This window comes from Hypomesus transpacificus, chromosome 23 (assembly GCF_021917145.1).
Source record: "Hypomesus transpacificus isolate Combined female chromosome 23, fHypTra1, whole genome shotgun sequence".
Taxonomy (NCBI): Eukaryota; Metazoa; Chordata; class Actinopteri; order Osmeriformes; family Osmeridae; genus Hypomesus; species Hypomesus transpacificus.
Window position 1 is genome coordinate 3331246 of NC_061082.1, and position 14669 is coordinate 3345914.

Below are 14669 nucleotides of genomic sequence, written 5' to 3' on the forward strand. Positions count from 1 at the left end.
TTTGGCTCATGTCACTTCAGAATCTCATTTTCACCTCGAATTCTCTAACTGCCATTGTCATGACGCTTGCATGTAGAACCCCCCCCCCCCCTTCCTCTCCCCTTTAAAATGTCTGTTTTGTAGTAATGTCTGTAGTGTAACAATACCGTAGTAATGATAGTAATTCTGATATTAATGATAACATAATAATGCAGGTTGTCTTCTGTCAAGCTTTAACTTTGTTTGTGTACGTGTGTGACATAGTTCTGACAAGTAGCTTGCTTTGCATCTTGACATGCTCACCGGCCATCCACCTCACCCTTCTCTTCCAGATCCACTTCCTCATGATTCTGTCAGCAAACTGGGCCTACCTAAAGGACGCCAGTCATATGCATGCCTACCAAGACATCAAAATGAAGGAAGAGCAGGAGCTGCAGGACATCCAGTCACGCTCAAAGGAATGCCTCAATTCCTACACATAAGGATGACCCCCCCCCAGCCCCCCCACACACACACACACACACACATGCAGCCGTCCCTCACACAGAAATACTGCTCATACAATGACATACACACACACACACACACACACACACACTCACACATACAGGCACACTTACATGTACCTTACATGCAGGTTAGCTACTGGCTTCCCTGCTGGACCAAGAGAAAATTCAGCTTCAATAACCTGCCAACTGCTCTCATTTAGTGCAGTACTAACAATGCTCGTAACCAACTAACTCGTCAGTGTTGCTTTCTGCTCTAACTCAGCCTGATGTGTGTTGGTACCGTTGATTTCTGTTTGATATTTGATATACTTTTGTTCCTATTTTTCTAATTCTCAAAAAGAATGTTTTTTTCTTGATAGGCTATTCTCTTTTCATGTCTAATTTTTCTTTCAATAGCCCTATGACCACAGCCAGTCTTTGTTGGTGAAGCTTAAAACAGTGCACTACACAACAATTTTAAACAAGAAGGAAACTGGTTAGCAAAATGTGTTTTAGACTGTGGTGTTGTTAATATAGACCTTATGTGGGAAGTTTAACAGAGAACATCATGTTTTGTTCATGATAAAAATAAACTTTTGTCATCCTTTTTAGCACAGCATGACACGCCTTATAAAGCCACAAACAGTATAGAGTGCATTTTAGACATTTTGCTATTCCTCAAATAAAGATTTGTTAGGTTTAAAAATATGGTCTTCCTGTATCAGTGTTGACATTGAATTGAACAAGGTGCCCATTAGTTAGATGTGACCCTAAGCACAAACCTCCAAGCATGAAAAAAGCTGCAAGAGACAAGCGCCCTGAATGAGAACTACCTCAGGTGTACAACAGGGATGGAACATTCTTTACTTGAGATGACCACTTGCCCATTTCAGTGGGCGAGTAAAACTGTGGTGGTTTGAATGGTTAATTTAGTTTTTTTTGTATTCCTGGAATTCCAAGTACACTTCTTAAGAACATTGGTGTGAAGGTTACTGTCACAAGACTGGGGGGAATGACAGGCGAGAGTCTTAAAAATCTACTATTCAACTGACACAAGTAGTATTTCTTCTTGATATGGATACCAGGGGCGTAGCCTGAATATTTTTGGGGGGTTGGCTTTGAAAAGTATGGATAGGCATCTTTTTAGATTTTTACTTTGCGATGTACTCCCGCTGCATCATTCTTCATATATATTTTCGTTTTTGGGTGGGCCTTAGAACAAATTGGATAGGCCTGTGCCTACCCAGGCCTACCCGTGGCTATGCCTCTGATGGATACTGTAAGTGGAGAGCACAGAGAATAACACTAGAACTGTAGAACAGTGGGATTTCACTACACCTCCAGATTAATACTTTAATCTGATTAAGATTAATGTCATTGGGAGATGAAAAACGATATTACAAAACATTACTTCATGAGAGTAACTACTGTTGAGAGTCTAGGACAGGTGAGGTTTGTTTATTCTACATTTATTATGAGGTAGAGAAATTAATAATGCTTGCTAAGTGTAGAGTATTATCTTCCTCAATACATTCCAAATTCCTGTTGGTAACTCAAAGTGTCTCTCCCTATACCTGCAAAACACAATATGCTTACATTTAAGTTTGTTTTAAATTGTGATATATAAAAATGTTTTTTTTAAGATGAATTGATTTTGATTTACTGTGCTTTGCTACCGCGGAGGACCTTATAATTCAGACCGTGACATTTGTGTGAATGTTAACTGCTCCTTATTCAGACTGAGCTCTGATGTAGTGCTAGTCTGGATGTAGAGCTACAACATAGTGCTTGAGTGTACTGTACAATGTAAAGATGTTACAAGTCAGGAATTGTTTTTGTTCAACTTTTTTTTTTAAGATATAACCACTTAAATTGTTTTTAAATCTTGAATTGCATTTCAGCAATGTTCTTGATGTGCAATTGTTAATACTGATCTTATTACTGATGTAATCTTTTTGTTTGTTTGTTAGGTAGAGGATACTTACAGGGATATCTTGATGTTAATTCATTATTGCATGAAGGAGACAACAGTTTATGCAGTGATACAGTTGATGTGTAGTCATTTGTACTGACAACTATGGTAGGCAGTGTTTGCCCTTTTCATTTTTTATTTTCTAATAGAAAAACTAATTAATCCATTGTCTCTCTATGGCATAGTAGTTCTAGGTGTTTCCTAGTTTCCTTTTTTCCAAGTCAAAAGTATATGAACCCTATATAGTATTTTCTAACCTTATAGCGTACATTTTCGATGAGTGTCAAGGGCTTCCTCGTAAATTTATTTCTGGTGATGCTTTCTTCCTTCACTGATCCTGTAAATGAATATTTTTTTGTCAAAACACCACCAACATTTGATTGGAAATGGCAATCTGAATGATGTAAGATTCAGCCAAAGGTTTCTAGGCAACTACATGTCTTTATTGCCAATGTCTTGTTAACAGATATCTCTGAGATATTGTACAGCAGAGCTTCCGAATGCAAGGGTATACAGTGGCCTACAGGAAGATGATGTAACTTGAATGACATCACTGCGTCTCAGTGCTTCCTGTGTATAGTACCAAAAAGAAAATAATCAAAATGGCTACCTATCAATCACCTGGAGGACAACAATCCAACATCCTGTCTGACAGGGGTCCCCCTCTAACATTACACAACCAGCCTGTTAACTGTTCATATGAAAAGACAAATAAAAATGAAAATACAATACTTTCATTTGGCATTTATTGTTCACGGCAAGTACAACGCCATTGAAAACTACAAGCGTAGTTTTTATAGATGTTAAAAACAGACAGCATTAGAAAATAAAAACGATTGCACCATAACCAAAACACTGTATTTACAAGTACAGTCAATGTACCTAGGAAATATCATTCACAAACATAACTATCCAAAATCAAACCGGATCAAAAACGGGTTGCTGATCAAAACAGATTTTGATCGAAATACATGTCCTATGCATCACCTCAGCTCACCAGAACTCATCATCCACATCTTCATGAGAGAACGCAGCAATGCTAAGGAGACAGAAACCAAAGGTTAATCACTGACAACTATTACCTACAGTAGAATACATCACACTGTATATACCATAGCTCTCTGCTATATACCTGCATAGCTATGCCTATGCTATGCCTATGCTATGCAGTCTGTCTTAGACTGGCATATCACTTGAAGGCCTTTCCTTTGAAGGAGGTTGGAATATATTTTCTCCCATCAAGAACGGTCTTCAAGAAATCCCACAACTCTCTTCCTCAAAAGATCTGAGAACTGTTTAGAGTTACCTGTCGTCTTTCTCCTCAGACACACTCCTTGCCTCTGGGCTTGTCTCTTCCAGTTCCTCTTTCCTAGGGCTCTGAACAACCACACAAGTTCAGACAATTAGTTACACAAGATGTCTGTTCCACATCTGCAGTAACAACAAAGCTTTGGTGAAACTACATTCAGCGGCGGGTTTTGAATATGTCGTTTTACCTGTGAATGCTGCTTCTCTCTCGTCTCCAGAACCATCTTCATGTATTTCTCAAGTGGGTTCACATCTGTGGACATCTCCTCACCACCCCCCACTGGGTCCTTATGCTCTGGTTCCTCCAGGCCTCCTTTCTCCTCCTGTGATTTGTTGTCTGCCTGCAGACGTTCCTCTTCTAAAAGCTAGTCAGAGACAGGGAACAAAAACCCTTAACTCGTAATCTCAGTCAATGTTGTTTGGAATATTTAAAAATAATATATATATATGACTTGCTCAGTGTGCTAATGACGAGATATGCCATCAACACGTTCCCTTACCCTCTCTTTCTCCAGTTTTTCAAGTTCCCTCAGTTCCCTCTCCTGGGCTTCTTCCCATTCTCGCTGCCGCCTTTCCTCTCGTTCTCTCCTCTCTCGTTCCCACCTCAGCTCCTCCTCTTCCTCATTCTCCACCTCCTTGACGGGTTCATCTGAGGTCGGTTGCACGTCAACGAAGAAAAACAAAATGATTGCGTCGACCAAACGACAAATCTTGGAACAGACGTTTGTGAGGCAAGAAAAGTGTGCGTTGGTGAGCTATGAATTGTCGAATGATACAGTAGTACGATGAAGAAAATGTGGGAAGATGGTTTTGGCTGCGGTGAAGGGTCAACTAAATGCGGGGTGCAGTCTCCCTCACTCACCCCCCTGTTCCTCTGTCTGCGTCTGTGTCTCTGGGGGGTCCCTGGGGGCCTGGGGGAGGGGGGCTTGGGGGAGGGGGGCCGAGGGGCCGTCAGGGGCCTCCTCAGCGAGAGGGATGGCCGTGTCCAGGACAGGCTCTGGAATGTGGCTGGGTTCTGGAGGGAGAGACACACAAAGAGGTTCTTTATGCTCCACCATAATGCAGGAGGGCAGGAAGACTGCCACAGAATACATAATCAGTTGCCCTTCATCTTCACCATTGTGTAGGGCCACTGAGAGGACACTTTGGAGGCCAGTCACACATTCATTAAAAAAAGAGCCAATGGAAACCCAAACAAGCACAAGCTGATTTTGTAGAATCTAACGTACAAGTTGAGGGTACCAGTTTATTACATATATATATATACATTTAAAAAATACATCTGATAAACTGAATCTAAAATCTGCAAGTGAACGCAACATTGCAATGTTACTTTGTGCATTTGGACCCAGACAGATGAAGTACATTATTCCTCTATTAATACTGTACGCAGCAAAGAAGCAGAACTGATTTTTTCTAGAGCTTCACATGCACTATATGACTCAGAGTAAACCAATGTAAAAGAATCAGCTTAACCAGTCAAGACTAAAATCATGATAAACATTCATCTTCTGGTATGAGCATATTGTCCCTGTCTCTCACAGTTTCAGCAAAGCTAGCAGAACGTGCTGTACCAGAGGTAGCATGTAACTAGCGCTGGTGTTCATTCTTTGTCAGGATGTTCTTTCCACTCAATCAGGACTTGGGACGAACACACCGCTTCAGGAAGCAGTGCATGCTGGGAACGCAGAGTGCTTGTCATTCTCTCTCTGTATCCCAGGGAGAAAACTTCTGCCATGACCCATTGATGGCAGCTATAAATAGACTGCTGCATGGCCACCACGGATTAAGGTGTTTAATCGTAATTCTGCAGAACGGTCTTAGTCAACAGAGTTTAGAGCGTTTGGCAGAATATTGTCAAATGGCTTTGCTTGGACATCAATTCAGCCTGATGGTGCAGCGGTTTGCATTTGCTATGGATAGAACAGGTCAATTCTAGCACTGGGAAGCATGGCACACAGATAAAATGGACAGAGCAGCCCATGGGATTATCACAGTGTAAACCTCACTAAGTGGTTGTAGGCTGTGGTTGTCATCATAGTACCGAGGCAACACAAAAGCAGGTCACAATACAACCCTGACACAATGCCCCGATAATACACCTCACACACGCACACACACACACACAATATCCTCAGAAATAATCCGAGGTTTCCATCGCAGAGTACCTGGCAGGTGTTCTGTGAGATCCTCCAAGGTGATCTTCTCAGGCTGGGGGGACGAGTCGGAGCTGGAGAACACCGTCTGGACCTGGGGGGGGCTGAGAAGAGGATAGGCGCCCGTCAGCATGCCACCGGCCTCTCAAACAGCAGCGCGGACGTCTGAGCCCAGAGCAGCCAGGTACCTGCACTGGTCTCGCGCTGTGCTCTTGAGCTGCGGGCTGCGAGGAGAACTGAGGTCGGAGGCAAAGTCTCCCGAGGATGCCGCCGCGTCGGGCGAGCGTGTGGGAGAGACGGGCCTATCAGGGGACAGCGCGGGGAAGGGCAAGGGAGAGCCAGACGCTGCCTCTGAGGAATCAAGGAGCTTGTTAAGGGGATAGAGCCACTATGAAACACACAGCTACTACCAGGTTGGAACAGGACGCAGTGAAGCTGAGTGAGCCATTTGGATCGCCAGGTAAATAAATAAACAATGGCTGGCTGGAGTAGGGTATTCTGAATTGTTGCCGAACCATGAACAGTTTATTTCTTGGAGGAAACTTTTTGGAAAAAACCTTTGAAGGAGGAAAGACACAATAAAGCCGACCGAGGCTGAGGAAAATCCTTTACCTTCCACAGTCTCAGTTTGAAGCTGGCGCCTGGACAGGGAGAGGGGGGTTGAGGACAGCCGCCTGGAAGGAGAAGATGTTCCTTCTTCGTGGTTTCTCTCTGCTGACCAGTGGGACTCACTGAGGTCCAGGGACTGAAGACCCCGGTTGCTTCCTGGGCCTGGGAACCAGAGTTGGGCTTGGTCGTCTGAAAAGGTCACCCTGGGGTGGGGCGCTGGGGGGGTTCTGCTGTGGTGCGGGGAGGCGGGGTGGTGAAGTCTTTGGGGTGACAGAGTTCTCTGAGAGACTTTGGGGTGCTGAGGGGAGAAGGGGCGAGAGACCTTGGGGTGTATGTGTTGCCTGGGAGGCGAGAGAGGGCGGTGGGAGACGGGCGCCCACTGCGGAGAGAGGGGTCGCGGGGGCAGCATGTGAGAAGTGGCAGCGTGCACTGCCCTCTGCTGGTAGTTCCTGTAGGCCTCCTCCAGAGCCTCCGCCTCCTTCTCCAGCACCCTGATCCTGGCTTTGGCTCCGGCCACCAGATCACCGTCTGAATCCGGGGAGCTGCTCCGGCCACGGCGGCCTAATCGGCCTCTGGAGGGCCCACCTGCTTCACACACATCCCCGTAAGGCCCCCTGACCCTGAGCAGGGCCCTGTCCACATAGATGTCAGGCGGTACCAGCTTGTCAGGGCTGAGATCCAGCACTGAGCGGTCCACCAGAGAGGGCTTGGGGTGACGCAGCACCTCGCTCTCCAGAGCTGCCGTAACCATCGCATAAATCACACACACAACAGGACGAAGGGAAGAGGAGGAGGAAATGGGAGAGAAAAAAGGAAAAAGTCTGACCAACCACCATAAAGACACAGCAGATAAGCTAGAAGAGGATGGAATTGAAAATTGATTTTGGAGGGTTATGAATGTGCATATAAGGTTTTAGATGCCTTTGTCTCCTCGACTCATTTCAATTTCTCATCTTAAAACACAGATGAAGTCAAAGCTGCAGGGTAGCTTTTCATTTGGGCACTTTAAGACCAGTTTAGAAACAAGGTCAAGGAAAAGAAGCCAGTTTGAACTACGGAGATGCAGACTACAGCAAACAGAGGGCTCCAGAGGCTAAGTGTTCAGTTTGATGTGTGTAGAGGAACTACAACCACATGGTGGTTCAAAGGTCACCACTAGAAAGCATGGACACTCAGGTGGTACCTTGTTGTGTTTGACGAAGCTGAAGTTTGACATCCTCAGCATGGGTGGTCATCCACTGGTTCTTCTCCTCACACTCAATGAGCTGGGCCTTCAACTGAGCACAAAGTTCCACCTTCTCACACACACACACACACAAAAAAGACACACACGTGCAAACACACAAAGACACAAAAACACACACACAGGATGTCACGGGAAAGAACCCTTAAAACCCGCCGGAATGTCTGAGTCGCTGTAGAAGCCAGATGCAGGGCTGAAACAGTCCCACAGTGATGGACTGGTGGATGCAGATGTGTTTGAAGACAAGCGGCCGTATTGTTTCCCACACTCAGCCCGTGGCGTGACTGACCTCGCTCTGGAGCTGAGCCTGCAACACCTGTCTCTGGCTCTCACACTCCTCCCTGTCCAGCCTCCGGGTGCTCTCCACACGCTGCAGCTCTGCCTGCAGGGCCAGCTGCTCCTTGGATGGCCGGCCCAGGTCTGCAGGAGGGGACAAGCACAGCAGCTCACACACACACACACACACACACACACAACCCAGTGCATTGTCACCCGGTCATTCGACACCACGCAGTGCCTGACGCCCACACTTGGGAGAATAGCGGGTGTAGCGAGTCAAAGGAAGTGTGGCACCAGAGTTGTCAGGGTGAGAACAGGGAGAGAGACGTTCCTCAGCCTCAGTGGTTGTGTTAGAGCTCGTCTGCCAGGCTGTGTCGGGGCACACAGACACGGTGCTGGGGGACAACAGCGTTGGGCACATGTTGTGATGTGCTTAATGAAGCCGACTCCTGTTGAGGATGAGACAGCGCCTACTCTCATCCCCAAGTCCTCTCCTCTGACAGGAAGAGCATTGTGTCCCTCAGAAAAGCGAAGTGAAGCCATGGCACCCTGCCCAGGGTAAAGAGAGCCCTCTGTCGCTCCCTCCTCTAGGCTCCCTGCCCGACTCCAACCCCTCCCCTCCCCCGCAACCCCCTCCCCTCCCCCGCAACCCCCTCCCAACCGCAAGCTTTCACTTCAAAAAGATGCCTGTAAAGCTCCAGACAGACTAAAGAGGCCCTGCATTGACAGGCCGGACACATGCAGATCAACTAGTACCCCAGTGCCAGAGGCAGTTGGACAGATAACAAGACGATATTCTTCACACTACATTGCTTCTTCAGACACCACACTAGAACAAGACAAACCTCAAAGCATTTACCAGACACATCTGTATTGAGTTGCAAAACAACATCTAAAATGTCTTCCACAGACTCGTACAGACTTGTAGTGACAAAGAACATTTCAACATGGCGGGATCCAATGGATTATAACACAGGCTTAAGATGAAACCCCCTCATGACAGGGCTGGAGTGGTCCGAGCCTTTGTGGTACCGTGAGCAGACTGTACCATTTCCCATTCCTGGAGGGTGGGGGTGGGGGGGGGGGGGGTAGCTGGCTGCCTGATGACCCTATCATCTTACCTGCTCGTAGCAGCTGGTTCTCCCCCTGGGCCTCCTCCAGCTGATTCCTAAGCAGCCTGAGCTGGGCCTGCAGCTCCACCTTCTCCCTCCTCAGGCTGGGGTAGTCGCTCATGGTCCCCAGCCTCTCCCTCAGCAGCTCGTTCTGCTGGCCCAGGATGGAGGCCTGTGCCTGGGCTGTGTCCAGCTCCGTCTGCATCAACCCCAGGAGGCATTGAAAGTAGATCCTCGACACTTTGAGAACTTTCTAGCAGTCGCAGAAGATCGGTTTGGGGTGGCGCTGCTTACCTGCAGTTGCCTCAACTCAGAGCGGGCTCTGGTGTGTTCCTTTAGCTTGGCATCGAGAGAGGACGACTCATGTTGTATACGGGAAGATTCCACTGGGAGAAAGATGGCGTTGGGAAGACATTACTACAGATAACACAATGATAAGCTGTATAGATGAGACATCAGAGATAAGCTATGTCCTTAACGTACAGAGGGGAAACAACGCACACACCTTGGTTTCTTTTCTCATTGTCCGTTAACTTCTCAGTCCTTTTCACATAATCCTCCTTTAACTCCAACTGATACCTACAATTCACACCAGAGAAGAAAACCAACTTTAAAATCCATATCAGGCATTTGAGTTAAGTTCCCAAAGGGGCTGAGTCATTAATTGGTTAATGTGCAAGACTTCAATCTCATTTCCAAAATCTATAACCATAGTATAATAAACAGTTTTGATTTGTTGACAGGATATTGCAACAGCATGTTGGTGTCTAAACAGGCATCCCTATGCTTCTTGTTGGACAACCTTGATGACCGGTCCCAATGTTACCAGCATGTTATACTAATGCTCCCTGACAGCTTGCTGTAGGCCTACTTGCCAGATTTACCTTCTAAAAATAACCAGCCTGATGTGGGGTTTGATACATAATACTATTGTGGTGATAGTCAAACATTGACCATCTAAAAAAACAAAAAACAGTAGTAGCTTGCTACTGTACCACAGTTGAGAGCCTGCGATATTGAACAGCTCCACCAACGCTCAAATAGCAACAGAAAAACAAACCCACACATAGCAACAAGGGGACAGACTCACAACCTCAACGGCAACACAAAACGATCCATAACCAAGCTCTATCACAACAAACTGTAGAGCACCATCAAATACAACCATTAATGACTTTGTTTATCTAAACCACAGTGACACCTTGTGGTTTAAAATGAAACAGACAAAAATAAAAGTATGCAGTAAGTTACCTTGAAAGTTCATTCTTTAGTTGTTGGTCGTAAGTGTCCTCCATCGTTTTTACTGCAAGTTCTCTTCTCCTGAGTAAATCATCCATGGTCTTGTTCTTCTCCTCTTGAATTTGGCAGGTCCTGAGTTCAGTACAAATTGTTGAAAAAAGCATGCCACCCTCCAGAGCTGACCGGTTCAGTGTTACTACAGTGCGTGCGTGTGTATGCTTGAGACGTAATCTTACTTTTCAAAAGCTTCAATCCTCATCTTCAGCTCTGTTTCTCTATTTCGGACTGTTTCGATTTCCTTCAGCAGGGCTTGTCTCTGCATATAGACGTCCTTTTCCTCGATCTTGAAGAGGAAATCAATCCACAGACATTTAGCGTACAGGTCTCCTCATCTTTGCATTAGATGTCAAGTATTATAAAAGTGAATTTCAAGCACCTCTTGTTGTTTTTGGAGCCTTTCTATGGCGTGTTTCTCCCTGGTGATCAATGCCTCGGCCTTCTGTTCATTTGTTCTCTCCATCTCCTGTTTCAACTCAAACATTTCTTTACGGGACCTCTCTTTCTCTTCCATCTTCACCTTGGCAATCTCCACTTCTTTGAAATGCTGTAACTAAAGCAAACACTGGGTTTTTAGCGAAGACACAGCGAAAATTAGCAACACAATGAAAACACTGTGTGAAAATAGCATGTGAGTGTTTGGTGTACCTTTGCATTCATTTCTGCTTGCACCTGCGCCTCGATCTCTTTTCTATAGGCAGCGATTTTCACTTCGTATGAAACCCACTTGTCCCCACGATAACGGAGCGCCTCATACTCCTCATCAATAACCTTCATCTTGTCAACTGTAAATGGGAAAAACTGCTTTGAGCAAGTGAGTCAGTACTGTAAAAACCTGGTGGAACGGTTCCGGGTTTAGTCTAGTTTAAGACTTGAGGAAGAACTGAATCGCACCCAGAGACTCTCTGTAACTTGGTGTCGTGGTGGTCTGGGTGTCGACATCACAGCGCTCTTTATGCATGTGAGCATCTGTTAGTTCCATCAAGAGGCTGATGAGCAACCCTAAGGGAAATCAGACACGTCATTCAGAAATCGGCCATAAGACACACATAATGAGAAGCTTATGAGTTAACATGGTGGATGAACAGAACACTGTACTGTAGGAGTACCTTTCTTATCCGCCTGAGTCCGTGATGCCTGTTCAGATGGTCAATTAATCATCAGTATCATGTACAGAGAAGAAGAAAAAACTGTAGCCTATTTTTCACTGGAATGTTGACATTACCAGAGATTTATAAAGTGGTGAGCCTGGACTTATTTTCATCAGTTGGAGAAGATCTCTTGTGTTGAAAAGCTGGCAAGAAATAAAGTAGACAAATTGCCAAGAAAGAAATGAGCTGCAACTAACTGGTCTGAATGTGAATGCATCTAACCTACGTTTCTTCCATTCACACCCCACACTGAGTACTCACCATATTCTTGCCAAGGCCACATTCAGGGTAGAACACAGACAGTGTATATTCATATCCTGAGTTCCGTAGGTGATCAGCCACCAGACTGTTAGAGGCTGTTACAAGCACAGAATCTGATCTCATAGAAAATGGCCTGGGCACATTTTCTCCACCCGCGACAGGGTTCTTCAATTCATGAATCAACTGGTTTCGAAGCTGTGTCTAGAATTTAGTGTTTCACAGAGAGAGACACACGAGCAAGGAGAATGCTTTAAAGTTAAAAGTGCAACTATGTAAACAGTTAACTCAATAGCTGGGGAAACGAAAATAGCTGACGTATCCTTACTTACCTTAAGAGTGTCAAGCACTCCCCTAGTCTTAAAAGTTTGATAAAGTCTCTTCCTCAGCTCATCTGGAGATAAAGCCTCCTCCTTGGTTACAGACATTTTGACCTGAGCAAGGGAAAGCAAATATGTTCTAATTAACACCCTAACCTGTCATACTTGCTACATGTTCAGATGTAGCCGCTACTTACTCCGAAAACTACAATTTAATTCTACAATTTAAAAAACCGCTCGGATTAAAGTAAACGAACTGCCTTGCCTAGTAACCAGTTGGCGTTATCCAAGTGTCCACAGCTTTAAATCCGATCAACTGACATTTTGTTGCTTTAGTTCCGGACACACAGTTATGACGTCGTGTAAGTGCCAGTTGGAGTATACATGTTTTAAACGTGTATTTACCATATATTACCATATATAATAATAATAATGATAATATGTAAACATTCAAAGTACAGGATATATTTAGATGTCGTATGTATGACACAAATGCATACAATCACTTTGACGTGCTGAAGTTGCCGTCGTCATCCAGATGCGACAACATAGGCAGGAAGACGGATTTCTTTAACAGGTAAACAAACGCAAATAGTTATGATCATAAGATTATAGCCCTTTATCTATACCACTATTTAGATGTGGGGTTCAATTTCAGTGCTATAAATATCGATTTAAGTAAGATATTTTGTTAGATTGCTTCATTGGCTTGCTAGGTGGCTAGCTAGCAATCTGGGATAGCCATTTCACTGCATTCACCCGTACAGTAGCTCACCGTATGATTGTTTATTTGTTTCATTTTGCTTGAATTCGTTTTTTTTATTAACAGGGCCTATTTCTGAAAAGTGAACCATGGCGGGTAGTTTTTATTTTGTCATGGTTGGTCATCATGACAATCCTGTCTTTGAGATGGAATTCTTACCTGCTGGTAAAACTGAGTCAAAGGTATGGCATTATATCTAAACATTAAATAGAAAACATTTCTAATATGTTACTGTCGTCGACTTTGAAAGTCCACTCACATTCTTCGCTAAAATAACTTGGTATATACAGAATATACATATACAGACAATATGGTTTAACACCCAGTCAAAATCCGTGACCTGATATTTAAAATGTTTATTGTATGTCCATTCTGTTTTTTTTTTGTTAACAGGATGACCACCGCCACTTGAACCAATTCATTGCACATGCAGCACTTGACCTAGTGGATGAAAACATGTGGCTGTCGAACAATATGTACTTGAAAACTGTGGACAAATTCAATGAGTGGTTTGTGTCTGCCTTTGTCACTGCAGGACATATCCTTTTTCAGAATACACCCACTAGTGGACTCAGTGTAGTATACAATTGGCAAACTACTCAAATACTATCAAGTTCTATATAAAACTAACATTGCTCTATATTGGCTGTTGACTAGTAATCAGACAGTCCTTGTTCATGTTATTCCTTAACTTTTAGTTTTACATATGAGATTCATCATGCTTCATGATGTCCGGCAGGAGGATGGCATTAAGAACTTCTTTAATGATGTGTATGATTTATACATCAAAGTAAGTGGGCTTTTTATGCATATTTGACATCTTCTCTGAAAATAATTGAAGCTTCAAAGATGTTACAAATATATTTTAAATGTTTCTACATTTGTTTCTCTCTTTCAGTTTGCGATGAATCCTTTCTATGAAACCAATGCTCCAATTCGTTCCACAGCATTCGACAGAAAAGTTCAATTCCTTGGAAAGAAGCACCTTCTAAGCTGATCAGATAACCTAATTAACTGATTTATTCTTTCCTATATTGGTTGTGTCCAATTTGTTATAATATATTTTCTTTTTACTGAGACATGTATTTAGTTAATTCTCATAAATGAATGACGATAACATTTTACTGTATTATATTGTTTGAATACATTGCCTATTACTGTATATAAGCATTATTGTTGAATTGGATAGGCTAACTGAAATTGATTACAATGGCATATTTTGCTGTAGACTTTTCCTGATCGAATGACATGTCAGATTCCAAACTATGGATAAAACAACTGGAATAGTTTTTTGTTCTCCCTACTTGGTTATTACGAGGCATGTTTAGGCATACAGACCGACACTTGTTTCATTGACTAACTGGCACAAGTATGGAATAGCAACATTGAGCTTTTGTCCGTTGTCTGGTGCCCTAGTCTTAAGATACTTGTTAGTATACCTTGACCTGTTATACAATGGCCTGCAGACACATACACACACAAAAACACACCTCTCATACATAATTGCCTTGATTCAAACCTCATGACTTAACCAAGTTGTATGTCATTTGGATAAAATAGTAACAGCAAGCTACACACATGCTGCTGACATCTTTTGTTTTATGCTTTGTAAAAATAGACACACCAGAAAGAAAGAAAAAGAAAAGTGTAATTTAAGCATAATTTATTTTAGTTGTAAATATGCAAACCATTTATCCAGGGCCAAAGTGCTAAATGTTTTTTTTTTTTTTTTTAC

At 43.7% G+C, this 14669-nt stretch overlaps 3 protein-coding genes across 5 annotated transcripts in view; 2 read left to right on the forward strand and 1 right to left on the reverse strand.

The window, feature by feature from the left end:
* The window catches only part of gpm6bb (glycoprotein M6Bb), a 30398-nt gene extending 27341 nt beyond the window's left edge, over positions 1-3057 (forward strand). Inside the window, exon 7 of the mRNA XM_047046220.1 lies at positions 312-3057. Within this exon, the coding sequence (XP_046902176.1) occupies positions 312-461 (150 nt within the window). The 3' untranslated portion in view covers positions 462-3057. The remainder of the gene's footprint in view (positions 1-311) is intronic.
* A 67-nt stretch (positions 3058-3124) lies between these two features.
* On the reverse strand, positions 3125-12512 carry ofd1 (OFD1 centriole and centriolar satellite protein). Of its 3 annotated transcripts, none has more exons than XM_047046214.1 (23): positions 12437-12512; positions 12184-12285; positions 11855-12055; positions 11668-11736; positions 11552-11579; positions 11337-11444; positions 11091-11227; positions 10822-10995; positions 10622-10728; positions 10398-10517; positions 9652-9725; positions 9441-9532; positions 9156-9345; positions 8045-8175; positions 7696-7807; positions 6516-7250; positions 6092-6254; positions 5916-6007; positions 4610-4762; positions 4248-4396; positions 3936-4112; positions 3746-3816; positions 3125-3478 (listed from the first exon to the last, which is right to left on the reverse strand). In XM_047046214.1, the coding sequence occupies exons 2-23, from the start codon at positions 12277-12279 to the stop codon at positions 3433-3435; spliced, it is 3225 nt and encodes a 1074-aa protein (XP_046902170.1). In that variant the 5' UTR covers positions 12280-12285; positions 12437-12512; the 3' UTR covers positions 3125-3432. The 3 variants fall into 3 exon arrangements, with proteins under 3 accessions (XP_046902170.1, XP_046902172.1, XP_046902171.1); XM_047046216.1 differs by having other exon boundaries at positions 3126-3478; positions 6516-7097; XM_047046215.1 differs by having other exon boundaries at positions 3126-3478; positions 6516-7100.
* Positions 12513-12656: 144 nt separating this feature from the next.
* Positions 12657-14223, forward strand: trappc2 (trafficking protein particle complex subunit 2). Its single transcript, XM_047046222.1, has 5 exons — positions 12657-12748; positions 13001-13116; positions 13328-13472; positions 13639-13724; positions 13833-14223. Exons 2-5 carry the CDS (start codon positions 13024-13026, stop codon positions 13929-13931), a joined length of 423 nt encoding a protein of 140 aa, XP_046902178.1. The 5' UTR covers positions 12657-12748; positions 13001-13023; the 3' UTR covers positions 13932-14223.
* Positions 14224-14669: the final 446 nt, after the last annotated feature.

Coding starts and splice junctions, on each gene's coding strand:
- ofd1 (XM_047046214.1), bottom strand. CDS start 12,279: ATGTCTGTAACCAAGGAGGAGGCTTTATCTCCAGATGAGCTGAGGAAG. Junction 6,008..6,091: donor ACAGCGCGAGACCAGTGCAG/GTACCTGGCTGC, acceptor TCCTCTTCTCAG/CCCCCCCCAGGTCCAGACGG. Junction 4,113..4,247: donor AAAAACTGGAGAAAGAGAGG/GTAAGGGAACGT, acceptor GTCTCTGACTAG/CTTTTAGAAGAGGAACGTCT.
- trappc2 (XM_047046222.1), top strand. CDS start 13,024: ATGGCGGGTAGTTTTTATTTTGTCATGGTTGGTCATCATGACAATCCT. Junction 13,473..13,638: donor TGCCTTTGTCACTGCAGGAC/ATATCCTTTTTC, acceptor TTTTAGTTTTAC/ATATGAGATTCATCATGCTT. Junction 13,725..13,832: donor TGTATGATTTATACATCAAA/GTAAGTGGGCTT, acceptor TCTCTCTTTCAG/TTTGCGATGAATCCTTTCTA.